This window comes from Oncorhynchus gorbuscha, linkage group LG10 (assembly GCF_021184085.1).
Source record: "Oncorhynchus gorbuscha isolate QuinsamMale2020 ecotype Even-year linkage group LG10, OgorEven_v1.0, whole genome shotgun sequence".
Lineage (NCBI taxonomy): Eukaryota > Metazoa > Chordata > Actinopteri > Salmoniformes > Salmonidae > Oncorhynchus > Oncorhynchus gorbuscha.
The window spans coordinates 25,053,208-25,077,052 of NC_060182.1; the positions used below are offsets into that span (position 1 = coordinate 25,053,208).

The following is a 23,845-nucleotide window of genomic DNA, read 5'->3' on the forward strand; positions in this document are numbered from 1 at the left end:
GAGTAGAATTAGATTAATTAATAAATCAATTTTGTTGCAAAAACATAGAGATTGAAACAAACCATTTAAAAAATCAACAATGCTGGGGTTCTTTTACAGCAATGGGTGTAAAAGAAGCCTAGTGGTTAGAGCGTTGGACTAGTAACCGAAAGGTTGCAAGATCGAATCCCTGAGCTGACAAGGTAAAAATCTGTCGTTCTGCCCCTGAACAAGGCAGTTAACTCACTGTTCCTAGGCCGTCAATGAAAATAAGAATTTGTTCTTAACTGACTTGCCTAGTTAAATAAAGATAAAATAAAAAATGAATTACAGGCGTGCCCCTGAATGTCTTGTCTTCTCTCTCTCTCTCTCTCTCTCTCTCTCTCTCTCTCTCTCTCTCTCTCTCTCTCTCTCTCTCTCTCTCTCTCTCGGCCAGGACATACTTCTTAATCAGGCCTGTGTGTGTGGATTGAAACCACAGCGGTGCCGACTCTGCTCTGACACTCTGGCCCTGAATGAAGCTAAATTACAGCGATGTGGATGACAAGAAAACATGAGGCAGAGCTGCCGAGGGGAGGACCAACCACACTGGACTAGCTCTTTATCCCTCTGTTGGAGTTCTCTCTGTCGCTGTCTGTCTCCCTTTCTCATTCCATTTCTCTCTCTCGCCCCAGTTTGATCACCTGATCTCTCTCACACAAGCAAGCTGACAAGGAGTCTGAAACAAAGTATTAGTTTGTAGATATGGCAAGGGTAGCCTGCAGTATGGTACTGTATGGTATTACTCACCACCCCAGGTCTTGGATAGGGCACTCTGCCCTCGTAAGCCCCCCACTGGTAGTCAGGTCCCTCCTTGTGTGCAAAAGGCCCGTTGAAGGCTTCTCTGATGTCTGCCATACGGTACACACAAACTGCAAAGCCTTGGAACACGTTACTAGGGGAGAGAGGAACGTTTAATGTTAGGGACTGATTTCATTAGGGTTTGGTTCCTCCATTGTACATGTTAAAGCTACAGACTGGGATTTGAAAAACAACAAAATGTCCACCTTGCCGCTTGTTTTGGTAAGGGATGGGTCTGGAGGAATGCAACCACTGTCAAATTCATAGATGGCGATATGGACGTGTGTAACCATGTGTGGAGCTCACCTGATGGTGCTGAAGATGGCATAAACATCTGGGTTTTTCTCATCCTTGCCTCTAAGCAGGAAAACATCCTCTGTGAAACAAAATACAAGCGTTATTGAGTACTTTTGTTAATGTGCTCAGGTTTGGTGCCTGCGAGCATACATTATTTGTGCTTGTGTGTGTGTGTGTGTGTGTGTGTGTGTGTGTGTGTGTGTGTGTGTGTGTGTGTGTGTGTGTGTGTGTGTGTGTGTGTGTGTGTGTGTGTGTGTGTGTGTGTGTGTGTGTGTGTGTGTGTGTGTGTGTGTGTGTGTGTGTGTGTGTGTGTGTGTGTGTGTGTGTGTGTGTGTGTGTGTCTCACCCAGCTCGTCAAAGTGTGTGTCAATGCCATGAGGCCCAGGTACAGAACACACCAGTCTGGCCTTGATGAAGGTGCTCCATTTATTCACCAGCACTCTCTGTCCACCTGCATCATTCTATAGAGGACACAGACAACACACCACCACCATCACCACCACCCTCACCATAACATTTCAATCACACAGACACCCACCACCACCACCACCATCACCATAACATTTCAATCACACAGACAACACACCACCACCATCACCACCACCCTCACCATAACATTTCAATCACACAGACACCCACCACCACCACCACCATCACCATAACATTTCAATCACACAGACAACACACCACATCACCATCACCACCACCCTCACCATAACATTTCAATCACACAGACACCCACCACCACCACCACCATCACCATAACATTTCAATCACACAGACAACACACCACCACCATCACCACCACCCTCACCATAACATTTCAATCACACAGACACCCACCACCACCACCACCATCACCATAACATTTCAATCACACAGACAACACACCACATCACCATCACCACCACCCTCACCATAACATTTCAATCACACAGACACCCAGCACCACCACCACCACCATCACCATAACATTTCAATCACACAGACAACACACCACCACCATCACCACCACCACCACCCTCACCATAACATTTCAATCACACAGACAACACACCACCACCATCACCACCACCACCACCAATGCACAGACAACACACCTCACCATAACATTTCAATCACACAGACAACACACCACCACCACCATCACCACCACCCTCACCATAACATTTCAATCACACAGACAACACACCACCACCATCACCACCACCCTCACCATAACATTTCAATCACACAGACAACACACCACCACCACCATCACCACCACCCTCACCATAACATTTCAATCACACAGACAACACACCACATCACCATCACCACCACCCTCACCATAACATTTCAATCACACAGACAACACACCACCACCATCACCACCACCACCACCCTCACCATAACATTTCAATCACACAGACAACACACCACCACCATCACCACCACCACCACCCTCACCATAACATTTCAATCACGCAGACAACACACCACATCACCATCACCACCACCCTCACCATAACATTTCAATCACACAGACACACACCACCACCACCACCACATCACCACCACCATTACATCTCAATCATACAGACAACACATCACCACCACCATCATCCCTACCATCACCATTACATCTCAATCATACAGACAACACACCACCACCACCACCACCATCACCACCACCACCACCACCATTACATCTCAATCATACAGACAACACATCACCACCACCCTCACCATAACATTTCAATCACACAGACAACACACCACCACCACCACCCTCACCATAACATTTCAATCACACAGACAACACACCACCACCATCACCACCACCACCACCATCACCATAACATTTCAATCACACAGACAACACACCACATCACCATCACCACCACCCTCACCATAACATTTCAATCACACAGACAACACACCACCACCATCACCACCACCCTCACCATAACATTTCAATCACACAGACAACACACCACCACCACCATCACCAACACCCTCACCATAACATTTCAATCACACAGACAACACACCACATCACCATCACCACCACCCTCACCATAACATTTCAATCACACAGACAACACACCACCACCATCACCACCACCACCACCCTCACCATAACATTTCAATCACACAGACAACACACCACCACCATCACCACCACCACCACCCTCACCATAACATTTCAATCACGCAGACAACACACCACATCACCATCACCACCACCCTCACCATAACATTTCAATCACACAGACACACACCACCACCACCACCACATCACCACCACCATTACATCTCAATCATACAGACAACACATCACCACCACCATCATCCCTACCATCACCATTACATCTCAATCATACAGACAACACACCACCACCACCACCACCACCATCACCACCACCACCACCACCATTACATCTCAATCATACAGACAACACATCACCACCACCCTCACCATAACATTTCAATCACACAGACAACACACCACCACCACCACCCTCACCATAACATTTCAATCACACAGACAACACACCACCACCATCACCACCACCACCACCATCACCATAACATTTCAATCACACAGACAACACACCACATCACCATCACCACCACCCTCACCATAACATTTCAATCACACAGACAACACACCACCACCATCACCACCACCCTCACCATAACATTTCAATCACACAGACAACTCACCACATCACCATCACCATAACATTTCAATCACACAGACACCCACCACCACCACCACCATCACCATAACATTTCAATCACACAGACAACACACCACATCACCATCACCACCACCCTCACCATAACATTTCAATCACACAGACAACACACCACATCACCATCACCACCACCCTCACCATAACATTTCAATCACACAGACACCCACCACCACCACCACCATCACCATAACATTTCAATCACACAGACAACACACCACATCACCATCACCACCACCCTCACCATAACATTTCAATCACACAGACACCCACCACCACCACCATCATCACCATCACCACCATTACATCTCAATCATACAGACACCTCACCATCACCATCACCATCACCATCACCACCACCATCACCATTACATCTCAATCACACAGACAACACACCACCACCACCATCACCACCACATCACCACCACAATAACATCTCAATCATACAGACAACACATCACCACCACCATCATCCCTACCATCACCATTACATCTCAATCACACAGACAACACACCACCACCACCACCACCACCATCACCATTACATCTCCATCATACAGACAACACATCACCACCACCATCATCCCTACCATCACCATTACATCTCAATCATACAGACAACACACCACCACCACCACCACCATCACCATTACATCTCAATCATACAGACAACACACCACCACCACCACCACCATCACCACCACCACCACCACCATTACATCTCAATCATACAGACAACACATCACCACCACCATCATCCCTACCATCACCATTACATCTCAATCATACAGACAACACACCACCACCACCACCACCATCACCACCACCACCACCACCACCATTACATCTCAGTCATACAGACAACACATACACTAACCAAAAGAGGGAGGGAGAGAGGAGAGATGGCTCACACTGACTAGACATACAGTATAATTGTCAATACGAGGCAAACAAATAGTTTATCAGTTACACCCAAACAAAGAATAACCATTATCTATATGGCAGCAGGACTAAAAAGGATAGAAGTACATACTGTAGCTAACTAACTCTGTCTGTCCTCTCCCGTGGGAAAGTTGTCTAGTAAACCCTTCTATAACCATGCACTGGACACTGGGGAGACAGAGAGCACGGGTTATAGAGATGTAATCATATGAGCTTGTCTTCTCCTCCATACTGTTTTATAGTGTATTGTTGTAGCGCTAGCATACTGGCAGCGTACAGACAGACAGGGACATTTAATGGACACCAGGGCTGTGTAAGCTGTCTGGGATCAGATCATTGCTTTCTTGGAAGGATGTGTTCCTGTTCTGGTGGAACTGATAATAGCAGGCAGTGTTTAACAACGCCTTGGGGAGGGTTGTACGGGAAGAAATATACGATGTATGGAGAGAGATTTGGGGGGGACTGTGGGGACTGTGTGTTTGTTTGTGTGACAACCATATACTTGTAAGTGTGAGCAAAGGAATGTTACACTATAAATTGCCTAGACTCTAAAGCAGATTGCGAACCTGTCAGCTGTGGTGTGTGTGTGTGTGTGTGTGTGTGTGTGTGTGTGTGTGTGTGTGTGTGTGTGTGTGTGTGTGTGTGTGTGTGTGTGTGTGTGTGTGTGTGTGTGTGTGTGTGTGTGTGTGTGTGTGTGTGTGTGTGTGTGTGTGTGTGTGTGTGTGTGTGTGTGTGTGTGTGTGTGTGTGTGTGTGTGTGTGTGTATCAGAAGGGATGTATGAGAGAGAGATGGGAGGCATGCACACTCTGACGCTCATACCAGAGCACATCCAACAGCTGTGTGTGTAAGGAGGAAGAAAGACGCCAATTGTTGGGGAATGTCTGCTCTCCCCATCCCGCCCACCTGTGGCCTGACTAAACCATTAGAGACCCTCCCTGTAAGGCGATACTATAAGCACATCTCCCTGTAACTAAACGTTAAACTATCACTATGCCAGAGCTGAAGCTCCACTGTGGAAATAACTCTGAGCCATGATCCAGTTCCCAAGCCCCAGGTCATGACGTGGTCTCAGAGAATTTGAAGACTGACCTCGGGGGTCCTGGAGAGTGAACTATCAAGTCAAATTATATTTGTCACATGCACCGAATACAACAAGTGTAAACTTTACCGTGAAATGCCTGCTTACGAGCCCTTTCCCTCCAATGTTGGTGGATCAATGTAGTATGTGTGAGTGTGTGGGTAGAGTCCAGTGAGTGTGCATAGCCTAGTGGCTAGAGTGTTAGACTGGGAACCGAAAGGTTGTAAGATCAAATCCCTGAGCTGACAAGGTAAACATCTGTTGTTCTGCCCCTGAACAAGGCAGTTAAGCTACTGTTCCTAGGCTGTCATTGAAAATAAGCATTTGTTCTTAACTGACTTGCCTAGTTAAATAAATAAAAAATAGCATTAGTGCAAGAGAGTCAATGTAAATAATCCAGGTAGACATGTGATTAACTGTCCAGCAGTCTTATGGCAGTTGCCATACCATGTGGTGACGCAGCCAGACAAGATGCTCGCAATAATGCAGCTGTATAACTTTCTGAGGGTTTGAGGGCCCATGCCAAATATTTTCAGCCTCCCGAGGGGGAACAGGCATTGTCACGCCCTCTTCAAGACTGTGTTGGTTTGTTTTGACTGTACAGGCTTTGGTTTTTCCATTTATGTTTTGAGGTTGGACTTTAGCGTGTGTAGCTCGTTAGCATTTAGGGCGCACCATTGGGGTCACCTCGTTCGTTAGCATGTAGGGCGCACCATTGGGGTCACCTCGTTCGTTAGCATGTAAGGCGCACCATTGGGGTCACCTCGTTCGTTAGCATGTAGGGCGCACCATTGGGGTCACCTCGTTCGTTAGCATGTAGGGCGCACCATTGGGGTCACCTCGTTCGTTAGCATGTAAGGCGCACCATTGGGGTCACCTCGTTCGTTAGCATGTAGGGCGCACCATTGGGGTCACCTCGTTCGTTAGCATGTAGGGCGCACCATTGGGGTCACCTCGTTCGTTAGCATGTAGGGCGCACCATTGGGGTCACCTCGTTCGTTAGCATGTAGGGCGCACCATTGGGTTCACCTCGTTCGTCAGTATGTGTTATACCTGTGCTGGTTGCCATCTCGTTAGTGGGAAGGTGTTTCACCTGTGCTGGCCCATGTGCTATTTAAGAGTGGCTGGCCCACCTTCAGTTGGCACTCCCTATTTTTTATATTTTTTAAAATAACATTCCTTTGTCTGATTTCCCTGATTTAATTTTGCTCCAAATTTTTGGATTGCTTCCTGTCTTTAAGTTTATTGTGGGGGTTTTCTTTTGTTTCCCTCTTCTTAGGCAAATTTAGTGGTCCCTCATGGTGAGTGTCGTTTAGGTTCCAGTTATTGTTGTTAGTCAACTTCCAGTGGACACACCCATGAGTGTCTTACAGAACCCCTGCTAAAACCCACCTGTTTTGTGTAGTTGTTGTCAGTGACTCTGTTAGTTTCTGTTTGAGCAACATTATTTGGATTTCTAGCTGGGGAACGTAGCAGGACCATGATAGGTCCTTAGTGATGTGGATACCAAGGAACTTGAATCTCTTGACTGGCTCCACTACAGCCCCGTCGATATGAATGGGGGCATGCTCGGCCCTCCACTTCCTGTCCACCATCAGCTCCTTTGTCTTGCTGGCGTTGAGGGAGAGGTTGTTGTCCTGGCACCACATGGCCAGGTCTCTGACCTCCTCCCTATAGGCTGTCTCATCATCTTTGGTGATCAGGCCTACTACCATTGTTTCAGTAGAGGCAAACTTAATGATGGTGTTGGAGTCGTGCGCGGCCACACAGCCTCTGGTGAACAGGCCTACTACCATTGTTTCAGTAGAGGCAAACTTAATGATGGTGTTGGAGTCGTGCGCGGCCACACAGCCTCTGGTGAACAGGGAGTACCGGAGGGGACTATGCACGCACCCCTGAGGGGCTCCCATGTTGAGGGTCAGCATGGTGGATGTGTTGTTGCCTACCCTCACCACCTGGGAGTGGCCCGTCGGGAAGTCCAGGATCCAGTTGTAGAAGGTGTTCAGTCCCAGGGTCCTTAGCTTAGTGATGAGCTTGGAGGGCACTCTGGTGTTGATTGCTGAGCTGTAGTCAATCAACCGCATTCTCACATAGGTGTTCCTTTTGTCCATTTGGGAAAGGGCAGTGTGGAGTGCAATAGAGATTGCATCATCTGTTGATCTGTTGGGGTGGTATGCGATTTAGTTAGGTGCAACTGTATGTATATTTCTCTTACCGCACACACACGTCCTACGCGGGTGTGGATGGCCCCCTCTCTGTTCCCGGCCTCCATAGCCTTCTCCGTGAAGAAGAAGTACACCTTGTCATTGTCACGGTCATCATTATCAGGGATGAGGTGGGCCGCAACAAACTTAGGATCTGGAGAGAGGGAAGAAGAGAGAGTGGGTGAGTGGGTGAGTGAGAGAGTCAGTGAAAAATAAATGTTCAAAAAGAGAGCAAATAGGAGTTATTTCTTAGCAAGTAGTGTCTATAGAAGATGTAAGAACCAAGTGGTGTAGAATGGGTATATAATTGATATTGGTTTAGGTGTGTATTCAGTGTGGGTGCTGAGTACAGTACAGTTGTTGTACCATGCAGCAGTCTCTGGTCCGTCTCAGTCCTCATGGTGGAGCGACCTCCCAGACTACGGAAGATCACTGAGTCTCTACCCAGGAAGTCTGCAGTCAGCCCTGTGTATAACTCCCCACCTGGGAACAGACAGAGAGGAAAGGATGAAGGAAGAGAATGAAAGAGGAGGGGATGAGGAGGAAGGATGAGGAAATAAGGGATGGCAGGGGAAAAATGTCACGATGACAGGAATACAAAATTGGCCAATGTAGTAGACATACCCCAAGCCACATGTCCTGCATCCCTAGAGAAGGTTCATAGACTGGACAAAGATCAGATCAACTGTCTGTAACAGCATCTCCCATTGAATCAGACAGCATTCCCAACTGAACTCGTATCAGATGAAATGCTATCCCTGCTCTACATGACAGAGATTCATCTACAGTGGCCTTTTCATAGCTCCCTAAGCCCTGCCATCACTTCACTGACTGAGGATGGAAGTACCTGTGTGTGCGAGCACACGTGTGTGTATCTATGGCTCCGATGATCGTTTCCTAACCAAGGAGCTGAATTATAATAGCAGCTAGCTGTACAGAGACAGCTGCCTTACACCCCTGAGCATGCACAAACAGATAGTCAGTCTGGCTTGGTCCCACAAAGTATTGAGAAGTGTGATTAATGCAGACTCTGGCCCCGCTGAAAGGCAATAACTTCTTTCAATAGCTGATCCCAGAGAAAGAAGAGATGCAGAGAAACATCAGAGGGATGCGTGTGTGTGAGGAAGCAGGGAGGAGGGTTTACTGACCTCCTGTCCTCCCCCTGCCAAAGAGCTCTCTTTACTAGTGGGACACAATGGCCATGACAAATACGCTCTGTCTTCCTCTCTCTCTCTTTTTCTCCTTCTCCGTCTCCCCTTCTCTTTCTCTCTATTTTATTTCTTCCCCATTTCTCTTTCTCTCTATTTTATTTCTTCCCCCATCTCTTTCTCTCTATTTTATTTCTTCCCCCATCTCTCTTTCTCTCTATTTTATTTCTTCCCCCATCTCTCTTTCTCTCTCTATCTGTCTGATGAATCTATCCATTGCGACCAGAAATTGCACCTTAATCATGATTCAAAAGTCCCTACAGAATGAATAGAGGATAATAGATGTGTGATTCAACAGTATAGAACATGTACACAACGTGTGTGTGTGTGTGTTTAGTGTGTTTTTCCATGTTAGCTTTATACAGTGTATGTGAATGAGCATTAGTGGAATATTACGTTGTTTGTGTAGGGTTTGTCTTTTGTGTATTAGTGTGCTCAAGGATAGACTGCTGGGCCTTTGGCCGTCCCTGTGTGTCTGCCTGCCAGATCCAATGCATTTTGGGACAGATCCTGGAGTTTGTGGGGTTCAGCAGCAGAGGCAGGGTGGGAGGACACACGCACGCACGCACACACACACACACACACACACACACACACACACACACACACACACACACACACACACACACACACACACACACACACACACACACACACACACACACACACACACACACACACACACACACACACACACACACACACACACACACACACACACACACTTTTCACCCCTGCGACTTCTAGAGTTGCATGTTGATGCAGTAAATCTGGCTTATTTCACAAGCTATGTGGAATGACAACAAGAGAGGAACACCCTTACTACAATGTATCTCACAGAATCAGAAACCTCAAACCCCTTCCGGCTGTTGTGTTGAGATAAACATACTGGACTAATAAAGACACAGAATACAGGACTTACCAATTAAGGTGCTAGCAAAGGGGAGGCTGGGGTCGTGAGGAACCTTCCCCCGTCCGTTCTCCATTTTGGTAGGGTCCATGGTGAAAACATGCTGTTTAGGGGAAAAAAAAGAGAAATGGGATTAGGAAAAATCCAGATATCACATATCATTAAAATATTAGATTAGAAGTTTAATAGTCACATGTCCAGGGTTGCAAGTGCAATTACAGGCTACAGTGAAATTCTTAAGAAAATCTTACGATTTGAATGTAAGGCCGTAAGGGCAATTACTGAACTCATTGTAAATATTTCAACATACAGTACGTCACTCTAATACATATAATTAAATAGAACACTTAATTGAATGTATCTCTATGCCCTAATACAGAAGTGACTCTTTGACTGTAGTGATGTCATCAGTGAGGGACAGGAGTAACAAGGGGTAACACAGTGAGTGTAAAAAGACAGACAGGATGAGCTCCAAGTGAATCAGGACCCAGATGAATGTCCTCTCTGTGAACTATCCACAGTCTCCAGCTCTGGGTAGCAGTTCCTAGTGCAGATAATGAGGCATTGTGGTCCTCTGGTTGAATGACTGTACACACTGTCATGTAGGACACCATGACATGGAAGTCAGCAGGATACAATTACTACCATGATTAAAATAACACTGTATGTCCTTGATTTTGTGGCCCTTTCCACTACGTGCCCTTTCCTTGGCTTTGAATCACACAGGGATTCCCAGTGGCACAAGGACATTTCCAGCTATATTGACACTGTCAGTGAGGAGAGAGGAAGGTTGGCTTTGAGTTCCACAATGTCTCTAATATAGTCATAGGAAGTGCAGCTCAGTCTCCACCTCATTTTGTGGGCAGTGGGCATATAACCTTTCTTCTCTTGAGAGCCAGGTCTGCCTACGGTGGCCTTTCTCAATACCAAGGCTATGCTCACTGAGTCTGTACATAGTCAAAGCTTTCCTTAAGTTTGGGTCAGCCACAGTGGTCAGGTGTTCTTTCTTTCTTTCTTTCTTTCTTTCTTTCTTTCTTTCTTTCTTTCTTTCTTTCTTTCTTTCTTTCTTTCTTTCTCTCTCTCTCTCTCTCTCTCTCTCTCTCTCTCTCTCTCTCTCTCTCTCTCTCTCTCTCTCTCTCTCTCTCTCTCTCTCTCTCTCTCTCTCTCTCTCCCCCTCCGGTAGAGGATCTCTGCTGTTCCTCTCTCAGTGAGCTAAAAAGTGGCAGAAGCACCATATGTTACCTCTCCCTGAGCTGTGTAACTCTCCGGGCTGCACACATACAGTACACAGTACCCTATACGCACAGAAACGAACCTCCTTTTAATCAAATCTATCTAGTAACATTAGTTATCGTGATCAGATCAATCAGCTTGAATTCAAATTCCAATTAGAACTCTTGCTTTGTGAATCTCCATAGTTCAATCTCACTCATCTTTTTCACATAATCAACCTCTTTTACTTTCCATTCTCTATACCTCATTCTCTATACCTCATTCTCTATACCTCATTTATCCTCCTTACAGCACCTCTCTACTCTCTTTACTTTACCTCCTCTCTTTTGCCTCTCCCTCCTCTCTCTCTACTTAATCCATCTCTCCCTCCCCTCTCTCTCTACTTAATCCATCTCTCCCTCCCCTCTCTCTCTACTTCATCCATCTCTCCCTCCTCTCTCTCTACTTAATCCATCTCTCCCTCCTCTCTCTCTACTTCATCCATCTCTCCCTCCTCTCTCTCTACTTAATCCATCTCTCCCTCCCCTCTCTCTCTACTTCATCCATCTCTCCCTCCCTCTCTCTCTACTTAATCCATCTCTCCCTCCCCTCTCTCTACTTAATCCATCTCTCCCTCCCCCTCTCTCTCTACTTCATCCATCTCTCCCTCCCCTCTCTCTCTACTTCATCCATCTCTCCCCCCTCTCTCTCTACTTCATCCATCTCTCCCTCCACTCTCTCTACTTCATCCATCTCTCCTTCCCCCTCTCTCTCTACTTCATTCATCTCTCCCTCCCTCTCTCTCTACTTCATCCATCTCTCCCTCCCCTCTCCCTCTACTTCATCCATCTCTCCCTCCCCTTTCTCTCTACTTCATCCATCTCTCCCTCCCCTCTCTCTCTACTTCATCCATCTCTCCCTCCCCTCTCTCTCTGCTTCCTCATCTCTCCCTCCCCTCGCTCTCTACTTCATTCATCTCTCCCTCCCCTCTCTCTCTACTTCATCCATCTCTCCCTCCCCTCTCTCTCTACTTCATCCATCTCTCCCTCCCCTCTCTCTACTTCATCCTTCTCTCCCTCCCCTCTCTCTCTACTTCATCCATCTCTCCCTCCCATCTCTCTACTTCATCCATCTCTCCCTCCCCTCTCTCTCTACTTCATCCATCTCTCCCTCCCCCTCTCTCCACTTCATCCATCTCTCCCTCCCCTCTCTCTCTAATTCATCCATCTCTCCCTCCCCTCTCTCTCTACTTCATCCATCTCTCCCTCCCCTCTCTCTCTACTTCATCCATCTCTCCCTCCCCTCTCTCTACTTCATCCATCTCTCCCTCCCCTCTCTCTACTTCATCCATCTCTCCCTCCCCTCTCTCTCTACTTCATCCATCTCTCCCTCCCCTCTCCCTCTACTTCATCCATCTCTCCCTCCCCTTTCTCTCTACTTCATCCATCTCCCCCTCCCCTCTCTCTCTACTTCATCCATCTCTCCCTCTCTCCCTCCCCTCTCTCTCTACTTCATCCATCTCTCCCTCCACTCTCTCTCTACTTCCTCATCTCTCCCTCCCCTCTCTCTCTACTTCATTCATCTCTCCCTCCCCTCTCTCTCTACTTCATCCATCTCTCCCTCCCCTCTCTCTCTACTTCATCCATCTCTCCCTCCCCTCTCTCTACTTCATCCTTCTCTCCCTCCCCTCTCTCTCTACTTCATCCATCTCTCCCTCCCATCTCTCTACTTCATCCATCTCTCCCTCCCCTCTCTCTCTACTTCATCCATCTCTCCCTCCCCCTCTCTCTACTTCATCCATCTCTCCCTCCCCTCTCTGTCTACTTCATCCAACTCTCCCTCCTCTCTCTCTACTTCATCCATCTATCCCTCCCCTCTCTCTCTACTTCATCCATCTCTCCCTCCTCTCTCTCTACTTAATCCATCTCTCCCTCCCCTCTCTCTCTACTTAATCCATCTCTCCCTCCCCTCTCTCTCTACTTAATCCATCTCTCCCTCCCCTCTCTCTCTACTTAATCCATCTCTCCCTCCCCTCTCTCTCTACTTCATCCATCTCTCCCTCCTCTCTCTCTACTTAATCCATCTCTCCCTCCCCTCTCTCTCTACTTCATCCATCTCTCCCTCCTCTCTCTCTACTTAATCCATCTCTCCCTCCCCTCTCTCTCTACTTCATCCATCTCTCCCTCCCCTCTCTCTCTACTTAATCCATCTCTCCCTCCCCTCTCTCTACTTAATCCATCTCTCCCTCCCCTCTCTCTCTACTTCATCCATCTCTCCCTCCCCTCTCTCTCTACTTCATCCATCTCTCCCTCCCCTCTCTCTCTACTTCATCCATCTCTCCCTCCACTCTCTCTACTTCATCCATCTCTCCTTCCCCCCTCTCTCTCTACTTCATTCATCTCTCCCTCCCCTCTCTCTCTACTTCATCCATCTCTCCCTCCCCTCTCCCTCTACTTCATCCATCTCTCCCTCCCCTTTCTCTCTACTTCATCCATCTCTCCCTCCCCTCTCTCTCTACTTCATCCATCTCTCCCTCCCCTCTCTCTCTACTTCCTCATCTCTCCCTCCCCTCGCTCTCTACTTCATTCATCTCTCCCTCCCCTCTCTCTCTACTTCATCCATCTCTCCCTCCCCTCTCTCTCTACTTCATCCATCTCTCCCTCCCCTCTCTCTACTTCATCCTTCTCTCCCTCCCCTCTCTCTCTACTTCATCCATCTCTCCCTCCCATCTCTCTACTTCATCCATCTCTCCCTCCCTCTCTCTCTACTTCATCCATCTCTCCCTCCCCTCTCTCCACTTCATCCATCTCTCTCCCCTCTCTCTCTAATTCATCCATCTCTCCCTCCCTCTCTCTCTACTTCATCCATCTCTCCCTCCCCTCTCTCTCTACTTCATCCATCTCTCCCTCCCTCTCTCTACTTCATCCATCTCTCCCTCCCCTCTCTCTACTTCATCCATCTCTCCCTCCCCTCTCTCTCTACTTCATCCATCTCTCCCTCCCCTCTCCCTCTACTTCATCCATCTCTCCCTCCCTTTCTCTCTACTTCATCCATCTCCCCCCCCCCTCTCTCTCTACTTCATCCATCTCTCCCTCTCTCCCTCCCTCTCTCTCTACTTCATCCATCTCTCCCTCCACTCTCTCTCTACTTCCTCATCTCTCCCTCCCCTCTCTCTCTACTTCATTCATCTCTCCCTCCCCTCTCTCTCTACTTCATCCATCTCTCCCTCCCTCTCTCTCTACTTCATCCATCTCTCCCTCCCCTCTCTCTACTTCATCCTTCTCTCCCTCCCCTCTCTCTCTACTTCATCCATCTCTCCCTCCCATCTCTCTACTTCATCCATCTCTCCCTCCCCTCTCTCTCTACTTCATCCATCTCTCCCTCCCCCTCTCTCTACTTCATCCATCTCTCCCTCCCCTCTCTGTCTACTTCATCCAACTCTCCCTCCTCTCTCTCTACTTCATCCATCTATCCCTCCCCTCTCTCTCTACTTCATCCATCTCTCCCTCCCCTCTCTCTCTACTTCCTCATCTCTCCCTCCCCTCGCTCTCTACTTCATTCATCTCTCCCTCCCTCTCTCTCTACTTCATCCATCTCTCCCTCCCCTCTCTCTCTACTTCATCCATCTCTCCCTCCCCTCTCTCTACTTCATCCTTATCTCCCTCCCTCTCTGTCTACTTCATCCATCTCTCCCTCCCATCTCTCTACTTCATCCATCTCTCCCTCCCCTCTCTCTCTACTTCATCCATCTCTCCCTCCCCCTCTCTCCACTTCATCCATCTCTCCCTCCCTCTCTCTCTACTTCATCCATCTCTCCCTCCCCTCTCTCTCTACTTCATCCATCTCTCCCTCCCTCTCTCTCTACTTCATCCATCTCTCCCTCCCTCTCTCTACTTCATCCATCTCTCCCTCCCCTCTCTCTACTTCATCCATCTCTCCCTCCCTCTCTCTCTACTTCATCCATCTCTCCCTCCCCTCTCCCTCTACTTCATCCATCTCTCCCTCCCCTTTCTCTCTACTTCATCCATCTCCCCCTCCCCTCTCTCTCTACTTCATCCATCTCTCCCTCTCTCCCTCCCCTCTCTCTCTACTTCATCCATCTCTCCCTCCACTCTCTCTCTACTTCCTCATCTCTCCCTCCCCTCTCTCTCTACTTCATTCATCTCTCCCTCCCCTCTCTCTCTACTTCATCCATCTCTCCCTCCCCTCTCTCTCTACTTCATCCATCTCTCCCTCCCTCTCTCTACTTCATCCTTCTCTCCCTCCCCTCTCTCTCTACTTCATCCATCTCTCCCTCCCATCTCTCTACTTCATCCATCTCTCCCTCCCCCTCTCTCTCTACTTCATCCATCTCTCCCTCCCCCTCTCTCTACTTCATCCATCTCTCCCCCCTCTCTGTCTACTTCATCCAACTCTCCCTCCTCTCTCTCTACTTCATCCATCTATCCTCCCCTCTCTCTCTACTTCATCCATCTCTCCCTCCCTCTCTCTCTACTTCCTCATCTCTCCCTCCCCTCGCTCTCTACTTCATTCATCTCTCCCTCCCCTCTCTCTCTACTTCATCCATCTCTCCCTCCCCCTCTCTCTACTTCATCCATCTCTCCCTCCCCTCTCTCTACTTCATCCTTATCTCCCTCCCCTCTCTGTCTACTTCATCCATCTCTCCCTCCCATCTCTCTACTTCACCCATCTCTCCCTCCCCTCTCTCTCTACTTCATCCATCTCTCCCTCCCCCTCTCTCCACTTCATCCATCTCTCCCTCCCCTCTCTCTCTACTTCATCCATCTCTCCCTCCCCTCTCTCTCTACTTCATCCATCTCTCCCTCCCCTCTCTCTCTACTTCATCCATCTCTCCCTCCCCTCTCTCTACTTCATCCATCTCTCCCTCCCCTCTCTCTACTTCATCCATCTCTCCCTCCCCTCTCTCTCTACTTCACCATCTCTCCAACCCTCTCTCTCTACTTCATCCATCTCTCCCTCCCCTCTCTCTCTACTTCATCCATCTCTCCCTCCCCTCTCTCTCAACTTCATCCATCTCTCTCTCCCCTCCCTCTCTACTTCATCCATCTCTCCCTCCCCTCTCTCTCTACTTCATCCATCTCTCCCTCCCCTCTCTCTCTACTTCATCCATCTCTTCCTCCCTCTCTCTACTTCATCCATCACTCCCTCCCCTCTCTCTCTACTTCATCCATCTCTCTCTCCCCTCTCTCTCTACTTCATTCATCTCTCCCTCCCTCTCTCTCTACTTCATCCATCTCTTCCTCCCTCTCTCTACTTCATCCATCTCTCCCTCCCTCTCTCTCTTCTTCATCCATCTCTCCCTCCCTCTCTCTACTTCATCCATCTCTCCCTCCCCTCTCTCTCTACTTCCATCATCTCTCCCTCCCCTCTCTCTCTACTTCATCCATCTCTCCCTCCCCTCTCTCTCTACTTCATCCATCTCTCCTCCCCTCTCTCTACTTCATTCATCTCTCCCTCCCCTCTCTCTACTTCATCCATCTCTCCCTCCCTCTCGCTTTACTTCTTCCATCTCTCCCTCCCCTCTCTCTACTTCATCCATCTCTCCCTCCCCTCCCTCTCTCTACTTCATCCATCTCTCCCTCCCCTCTCTCTACTTCATCCATCTCTCCCTCCTCTCTCTCTACTTCATCCATCTCTCCCTCCCCTCTCTCTCTACTTCATCCATCTCTCCCTCCCCTCTCCTCTACTTCATCCATCTCTCCCTCCCTTTCTCTCTACTTCATCCATCTCTCCCTCCCCTCTCTCTACTTCATCCATCTCTCCTTCTCCTCTCCTCCCTCCTCTCTCTCTACTTCATCCATCTCTCCCTCCCTCTCTCTACTTCATCCATCTCTCCCTCCCCTCTCTCTCTACTTCATCCATCTCTCCCTCCCCTCTCTCTCTACTTCATCCATCTCTCCCTCCCCTCTCTCTACTTCATCCATCTCTCCCTCCTCTCTCTCTACTTCATCCATCTCTCCCTCCCCTCTCTCTCTACTTCATCCATCTCTCCCTCCTCTCTCTCTACTTCATCCATCTCTCCCTCCTCTCTCTCTACTTCATCCATCTCTCCCTCCTCTCTCTCTACTTCATCCATCTCTCCCTCCCTCTCTCTCTACTTCATCCATCTCTCCATCTCTCCCTCCTCTCTCTCTACTTCATCCATCTCTCCCTCCTCTCTCTCTACTTCATCCATCTCTCCCTCCTCTCTCTCTCTACTTCATCCATCTCTCCCTCCCCTCTCTCTCTACTTCATCCATCTCTCCCTCCCTCTCTCTCTCTACTTCATCCATCTCTCCCTCCCCTCTCTCTCTACTTCATCCATCTCTCCCTCCCTCTCTCTCTACTTCATCCATCTCTCCCTCCCTCTCTCTACTTCATCCATCTCTCCATCCTCCTCCCCTCTCTCTCTACTTCATCCATCTCTCTCTCCCCTCTCTCTCTACTTCATCCATCTCTCCCTCCCCTCTCTCTACTTCATCCATCTCTTCCTCCCTCTCTCTACTTCATCCATCTCTCCCTCCCCTCTCTCTCTTCTTCATCCATCTCTCCCTCCCCTCTCTCTCTACTTCATCCATCTCTCCCTCCCCTCTCTCTCTACTTCATCCATCTCTCCCTCATCCCTCTCTCTCTTCTTCATCCATCTCTCCCTCCCCTCTCTCTCTACTTCATCCATCTCTCCCTCCCCTCTCTCTACTTCCATCATCTCTCCCTCCCCTCTCTCTCTACTTCATCCATCTCTCCCTCCCCTCTCTCTCTACTTCATCCATCTCTCCCTCCCCCTCTCTCTACTTCATCCATCTCTCCCTCTCTCCCTCCCCTCTCTCTCTACTTCATCCATCTCTCCCTCCCTCTCTCTCTACTTCATCCATCTCTCCCTCCCCTCTCTCTACTTCATCCATCTCTCCCTCCCTCTCTCTCTACTTCATCCATTTCTCCCTCCCCTCTCTCTACTTCATCCATCTCTCCCTCCCCTCTCTCTCTACTTCATCCATCTCTCCCTCCGCTCTCTCTCTACTTCATCCATCTCTCCCTCCCCTCTCCCTCTACTTCATCCATCTCTCCCTCCCCTTTCTCTCTACTTCATCCATCTCTCCCTCCCCCTCTCTCTACTTCATCCATCTCTCCCTCTCTCCCCCTCCCCTCTCTCTCTACTTCATCCATCTCTCCCTCCCCCTCTCTCTCTACTTCATCCATCTCCCCCTCCCCTCTCTCTCTACTTCATCCATCTCTCCCTCCCCTCTCTCTACTTCATCCATCTCTCCCTCCCCTCTCTCTCTACTTTATCCATCTCTCCCTCCCTCTCTCTCTACTTCATTCATCTCTCCCTCCCCTCTCTCTCTACTTCATCCATCTCTCCCTCCTCTCTCTCTACTTCATCCATCTCTCTCTCCTCTCTCTCTCCTTCATCCATCTCTCCCTCCTCTCTCTCTACTTCATCCATCTCTCCCTCCTCTCTCTCTACTTCATCCATCTCTCCCTCCTCTCTTTCTACTTCATCCATCTATCCCTCCTCTCTCTCTGCTTCATCCATCTCTCCCTCCTCTCTCTCTACTTCATCCATCTCTCCCTCCTCTCTCTCTACTTCATCCATCTCTCCCTCCTCTCTCTCTACTTCCTCCATCTCTCCCTCCCCTCTCTCTCTACTTCATCCATCTCTCCCTCCCCTCTCTCTCTACTTCACCATCTCTCCCTCCCCTCTCTCTCTACTTCATCCATCTCTCCCTCCCCTCTCTCTCAACTTCATCCATCTCTCTCTCCCCTCCCTCTCTACTTCATCCATCTCTCCCTCCCCTCTCTCTCTACTTCATCCATCTCTCCCTCCCCTCTCTCTCTACTTCATCCATCTCTTCCTCCCTCTCTCTACTTCATCCATCTCTCCCTCCCCTCTCTCTCTACTTCATCCATCTCTCTCTCCCCTCTCTCTCTACTTCATCCATCTCTCCCTCCCCTCTCTCTACTTCATCCATCTCTTCCTCCCTCTCTCTACTTCATCCATCTCTCCCTCCCCTCTCTCTCTTCTTCATCCATCTCTCCCTCCCCTCTCTCTCTACTTCATCCATCTCTCCCTCCCCTCTCTCTCTACTTCATCCATCTCTCCCTCCCTCTCTCTCTTCTTCATCCATCTCTCCCTCCCCTCTCTCTCTACTTCATCCATCTCTCCCTCCCCTCTCTCTCTACTTCCATCATCTCTCCCCCCCTCTCTCTACTTCATCCATCTCTCCCTCCCCTCTCTCTCTACTTCATCCATCTCTCCCTCCCCTCTCTCTACTTCATCCATCTCTCCCTCTCTCCCTCCCCTCTCTCTCTACTTCATCCATCTCTCCCTCCCCTCTCTCTCTACTTCATCCATCTCCCCCTCCCCTCTCTCTCTACTTCATCCATCTCTCCCTCCCCTCTCTCTACTTCATCCATCTCTCCCTCCCCTCTCTCTCTACTTTATCCATCTCTCCCTCCCCTCTCTCTCTACTTCATTCATCTCTCCCTCCCCTCTCTCTCTACTTCATCCATCTCTCCCTCCTCTCTCTCTACTTCATCCATCTCTCTCTCCTCTCTCTCTCCTTCATCCATCTCTCCCTCCTCTCTCTCTACTTCATCCATCTCTCCCTCCTCTCTCTCTACTTCATCCATCTCTCCCTCCTCTCTTTCTACTTCATCCATCTATCCCTCCTCTCTCTCTGCTTCATCCATCTCTCCCTCCTCTCTCTCTACTTCATCCATCTCTCCCTCCTCTCTCTCTACTTCATCCATCTCTCCCTCCTCTCTCTCTACTTCCTCCATCTCTCCCTCCCCTCTCTCTCTACTTCATCCATCTCTCCCTCCCCTCTCTCTCTACTTCACCATCTCTCCCTCCCCTCTCTCTCTACTTCATCCATCTCTCCCTCCCTCTCTCTCAACTTCATCCATCTCTCTCTCCCCTCCCTCTCTACTTCATCCATCTCTCCCTCCCCTCTCTCTCTACTTCATCCATCTCTCCCTCCCCTCTCTCTCTACTTCATCCATCTCTTCCTCCCTCTCTCTACTTCATCCATCTCTCCCTCCCCTCTCTCTCTACTTCATCCATCTCTCTCTCCCTCTCTCTCTACTTCATCCATCTCTCCCTCCCTATCTCTACTTCATCCATCTCTTCCTCCCTCTCTCTACTTCATCCATCTCTCCCTCCCCTCTCTCTCTTCTTCATCCATCTCTCCCTCCCCTCTCTCTCTACTTCATCCATCTCTCCCTCCCCTCTCTCTCTACTTCCATCATCTCTCCCTCCCCTCTCTCTCTACTTCATCCATCTCTCCCTCCCCTCTCTCTCTACTTCATCCACCTCTCCCTCCCCTCTCTCTACTTCATCCATCTCTCCCTCCCCTCTCTCTACTTCATCCATCTCTCCCTCCCCTCTCCCTCTACTTCATCCATCTCTCCCTCCCCTTTCTCTCTACTTCATCCATCTCTCCCTCCCCTCTCTCTCTACTTCATCCATGTCTCCCTCTCTCCCTCCCTCTCTCTCTCCTTCATCCATCTCTCCCTCCCTCTCTCTCTTCTTCATCCATCTCTCCCTCCCCTCTCTCTCTACTTCATCCATCTCTCCCTCCCCTCTCTCTACTTCATTCATCTCTCCCTCCTCTCTCTACTTCATCCATCTCTCCCTCCCCTCTCTCTCTACTTCATCCATCTCTCCCTCCCCTCTCCCTCTACTTCATCCATCTCTCCCTCCCTTTCTCTCTACTTCATCCATCTCTCCCTCCCCTCTCTCTACTTCATCCATCTCTCCCTCTCTCCCTCCCCTCTCTCTCTACTTCATCCATCTCTCCCTCCCCTCTCTCTACTTCATGCATCTCTCCCCCCTCTCTCTCTACTTCATCCATCTCTCCCTCCCCTCTCTCTACTTCATCCATCTCTCCCTCCCCTCTCTCTCTACTTCACCCATCTCTCCCTCCCCTCTCTCTCTACTTTATCCATCTCTCCCTCCCCTCTCTCTCTACTTCATTCATCTCTCCCTCCCCTCTCTCTCTACTTCATCCATCTCTCCCTCCTCTCTCTCTACTTCATCCATCTCTCTCTCCTCTCTCTCTCCTTCATCCATCTCTCCCTCCTCTCTCTCTACTTCATCAATCTCTCCCTCCTCTCTCTCTACTTCATCCATCTCTCCCTCCTCTCTTTCTACTTCATCCATCTATCCCTCCTCTCTCTCTGCTTCATCCATCTCTCCCTCCTCTCTCTCTACTTCATCCATCTCTCCCTCCTCTCTCTCTACTTCATCCATCTCTCCCTCCTCTCTCTCTACTTCACCATCTCTCCCTCCCCTCTCTCTACTTCATCCATCTCTCCCTCCCCTCTCGCTTTACTTCTTCCATCTCTCCCTCCCCTCTCTCTACTTCATCCATCTCTCCCTCCCTCTCTCTCTACTTCATCCATTTCTCCCTCCCCCTCTCTCTACTTCATCCATCTCTCCCTCCCCTCTCTCTCTACTTCATCCATCTCTCCCTCCGCTCTCTCTCTACTTCATCCATCTCTCCCTCCCCTCTCTCTACTTCATCCATCTCTCCCTCTCTCCCTCCCTCTCTCTCTACTTCATCCATCTCTCCCTCCCCTCTCTCTCTACTTCATCCATCTCTCCCTCCCTCTCTCTCTACTTCATCCATCTCTCCCTCCCTCTATCTACTTCATCCATCTCTCCCTCCCCTCTCTCTCTACTTCACCCATCTCTCCCTCCCCTCTCTCTCTACTTTATCCATCTCTCCCTCCCCTCTCTCTCTACTTCATTCATCTCTCCCTCCCCTCTCTCTCTACTTCATCCATCTCTCCCTCCTCTCTCTCTACTTCATCCATCTCTCTCTCCACTCTCTCTCCTTCATCCATCTCTCCCTCCTCTCTCTCTACTTCATCCATCTCTCCCTCCTCTCTCTCTACTTCATCCATCTCTCCCTCCTCTCTTTCTACTTCATCCATCTATCCCTCCTCTCTCTCTTCTTCATCCATCTCTCCCTCCTCTCTCTCTACTTCATCCATCTCTCCCTCCTCTCTCTCTACTTCATCCATCTCTCCCTCCTCTCTCTCTACTTCCTCCATCTCTCCCTCCCCTCTCTCTCTACTTCATCCATCTCTCCTCCCTCCCTCTCTCTACTTCACCATCTCTCCCTCCCTCTCTCTCTACTTCATCCATCTCTCCCTCCCCTCTCTCTCTACTTCATCCACCTCTCCCTCCCCTCTCTCTACTTCATCCATCTCTCCCTCTCCTCTCTCTACTTCATCCATCTCTCCCTCCCCTCTCCCTCTACTTCATCCATCTCTCCCTCCCTTTCTCTCTACTTCATCCATCTCTCCCTCCCCTCTCTCTCTACTTCATCCATGTCTCCCTCTCTCCCTCCCCTCTCTCTCTCCTTCATCCATCTCTCCCTCCCCTCTCTCTCTTCTTCATCCATCTCTCCCTCCCCTCTCTCTCTACTTCATCCATCTCTCCCTCCCCTCTCTCTACTTCATTCATCTCTCCCTCCCCTCTCTCTACTTCATCCATCTCTCCCTCCCCTCTCTCTCTACTTCATCCATCTCTCCCTCCCCTCTCCCTCTACTTCATCCATCTCTCCCTCCCCTTTCTCTCTACTTCATCCATCTCTCCCTCCCCTCTCTCTACTTCATCCATCTCTCCCTCTCTCCCTCCCTCTCTCTCTACTTCATCCATCTCTCCCTCCCTCTCTCTCTACTTCATGCATCTCTCCCTCCCTCTCTCTCTACTTCATCCATCTCTCCCTCCCCTCTCTCTACTTCATCCATCTCTCCCTCCCCTCTCTCTCTACTTCACCCATCTCTCCCTCCCCTCTCTCTCTACTTTATCCATCTCTCCCTCCCCTCTCTCTCTACTTCATTCATCTCTCCCTCCCCTCTCTCTCTACTTCATCCATCTCTCCCTCCTCTCTCTCTACTTCATCCATCTCTCTCTCCTCTCTCTCTCCTTCATCCATCTCTCCCTCCTCTCTCTCTACTTCATCAATCTCTCCCTCCTCTCTCTCTACTTCATCCATCTCTCCCTCCTCTCTTTCTACTTCATCCATCTATCCCTCCTCTCTCTCTGCTTCATCCATCTCTCCCTCCTCTCTCTCTACTTCATCCATCTCTCCCTCCTCTCTCTCTACTTCATCCATCTCTCCCTCCTCTCTCTCTACTTCCTCCATCTCTCCCTCCCTCTCTCTCTACTTCATCCATCTCTCCCTCCCCTCTCTCTCTACTTCACCATCTCTCCCTCCCCTCTCTCTACTTCATCCATCTCTCCCTCCCCTCTCGCTTTACTTCTTCCATCTCTCCCTCCCCTCTCTCTACTTCATCCATCTCTCCCTCCCCTCTCTCTCTACTTCATCCATTTCTCCCTCCCCCCTCTCTCTACTTCATCCATCTCTCCCTCCCCTCTCTCTCTACTTCATCCATCTCTCCCTCCGCTCTCTCTCTACTT

General features: G+C 49.4%; 1 protein-coding gene across 1 annotated transcript in view; it reads right to left on the reverse strand.

Annotated features, from left to right (window-relative positions):
- LOC124045742 (semaphorin-3G-like) overlaps nt 1–23,845 on the reverse strand; it is a 101,289-nt gene that overhangs the window by 13,653 nt on the left and 63,791 nt on the right. The window contains exons 5-10 of the mRNA XM_046365318.1: nt 10,213–10,303; nt 8,449–8,565; nt 8,094–8,236; nt 1,463–1,577; nt 1,126–1,195; nt 769–913 (exon numbers count right to left, since the gene is read on the reverse strand). Coding sequence (XP_046221274.1) covers nt 769–913; nt 1,126–1,195; nt 1,463–1,577; nt 8,094–8,236; nt 8,449–8,565; nt 10,213–10,303 — 681 coding nt within the window. The remainder of the gene's footprint in view (nt 1–768; nt 914–1,125; nt 1,196–1,462; nt 1,578–8,093; nt 8,237–8,448; nt 8,566–10,212; nt 10,304–23,845) is intronic.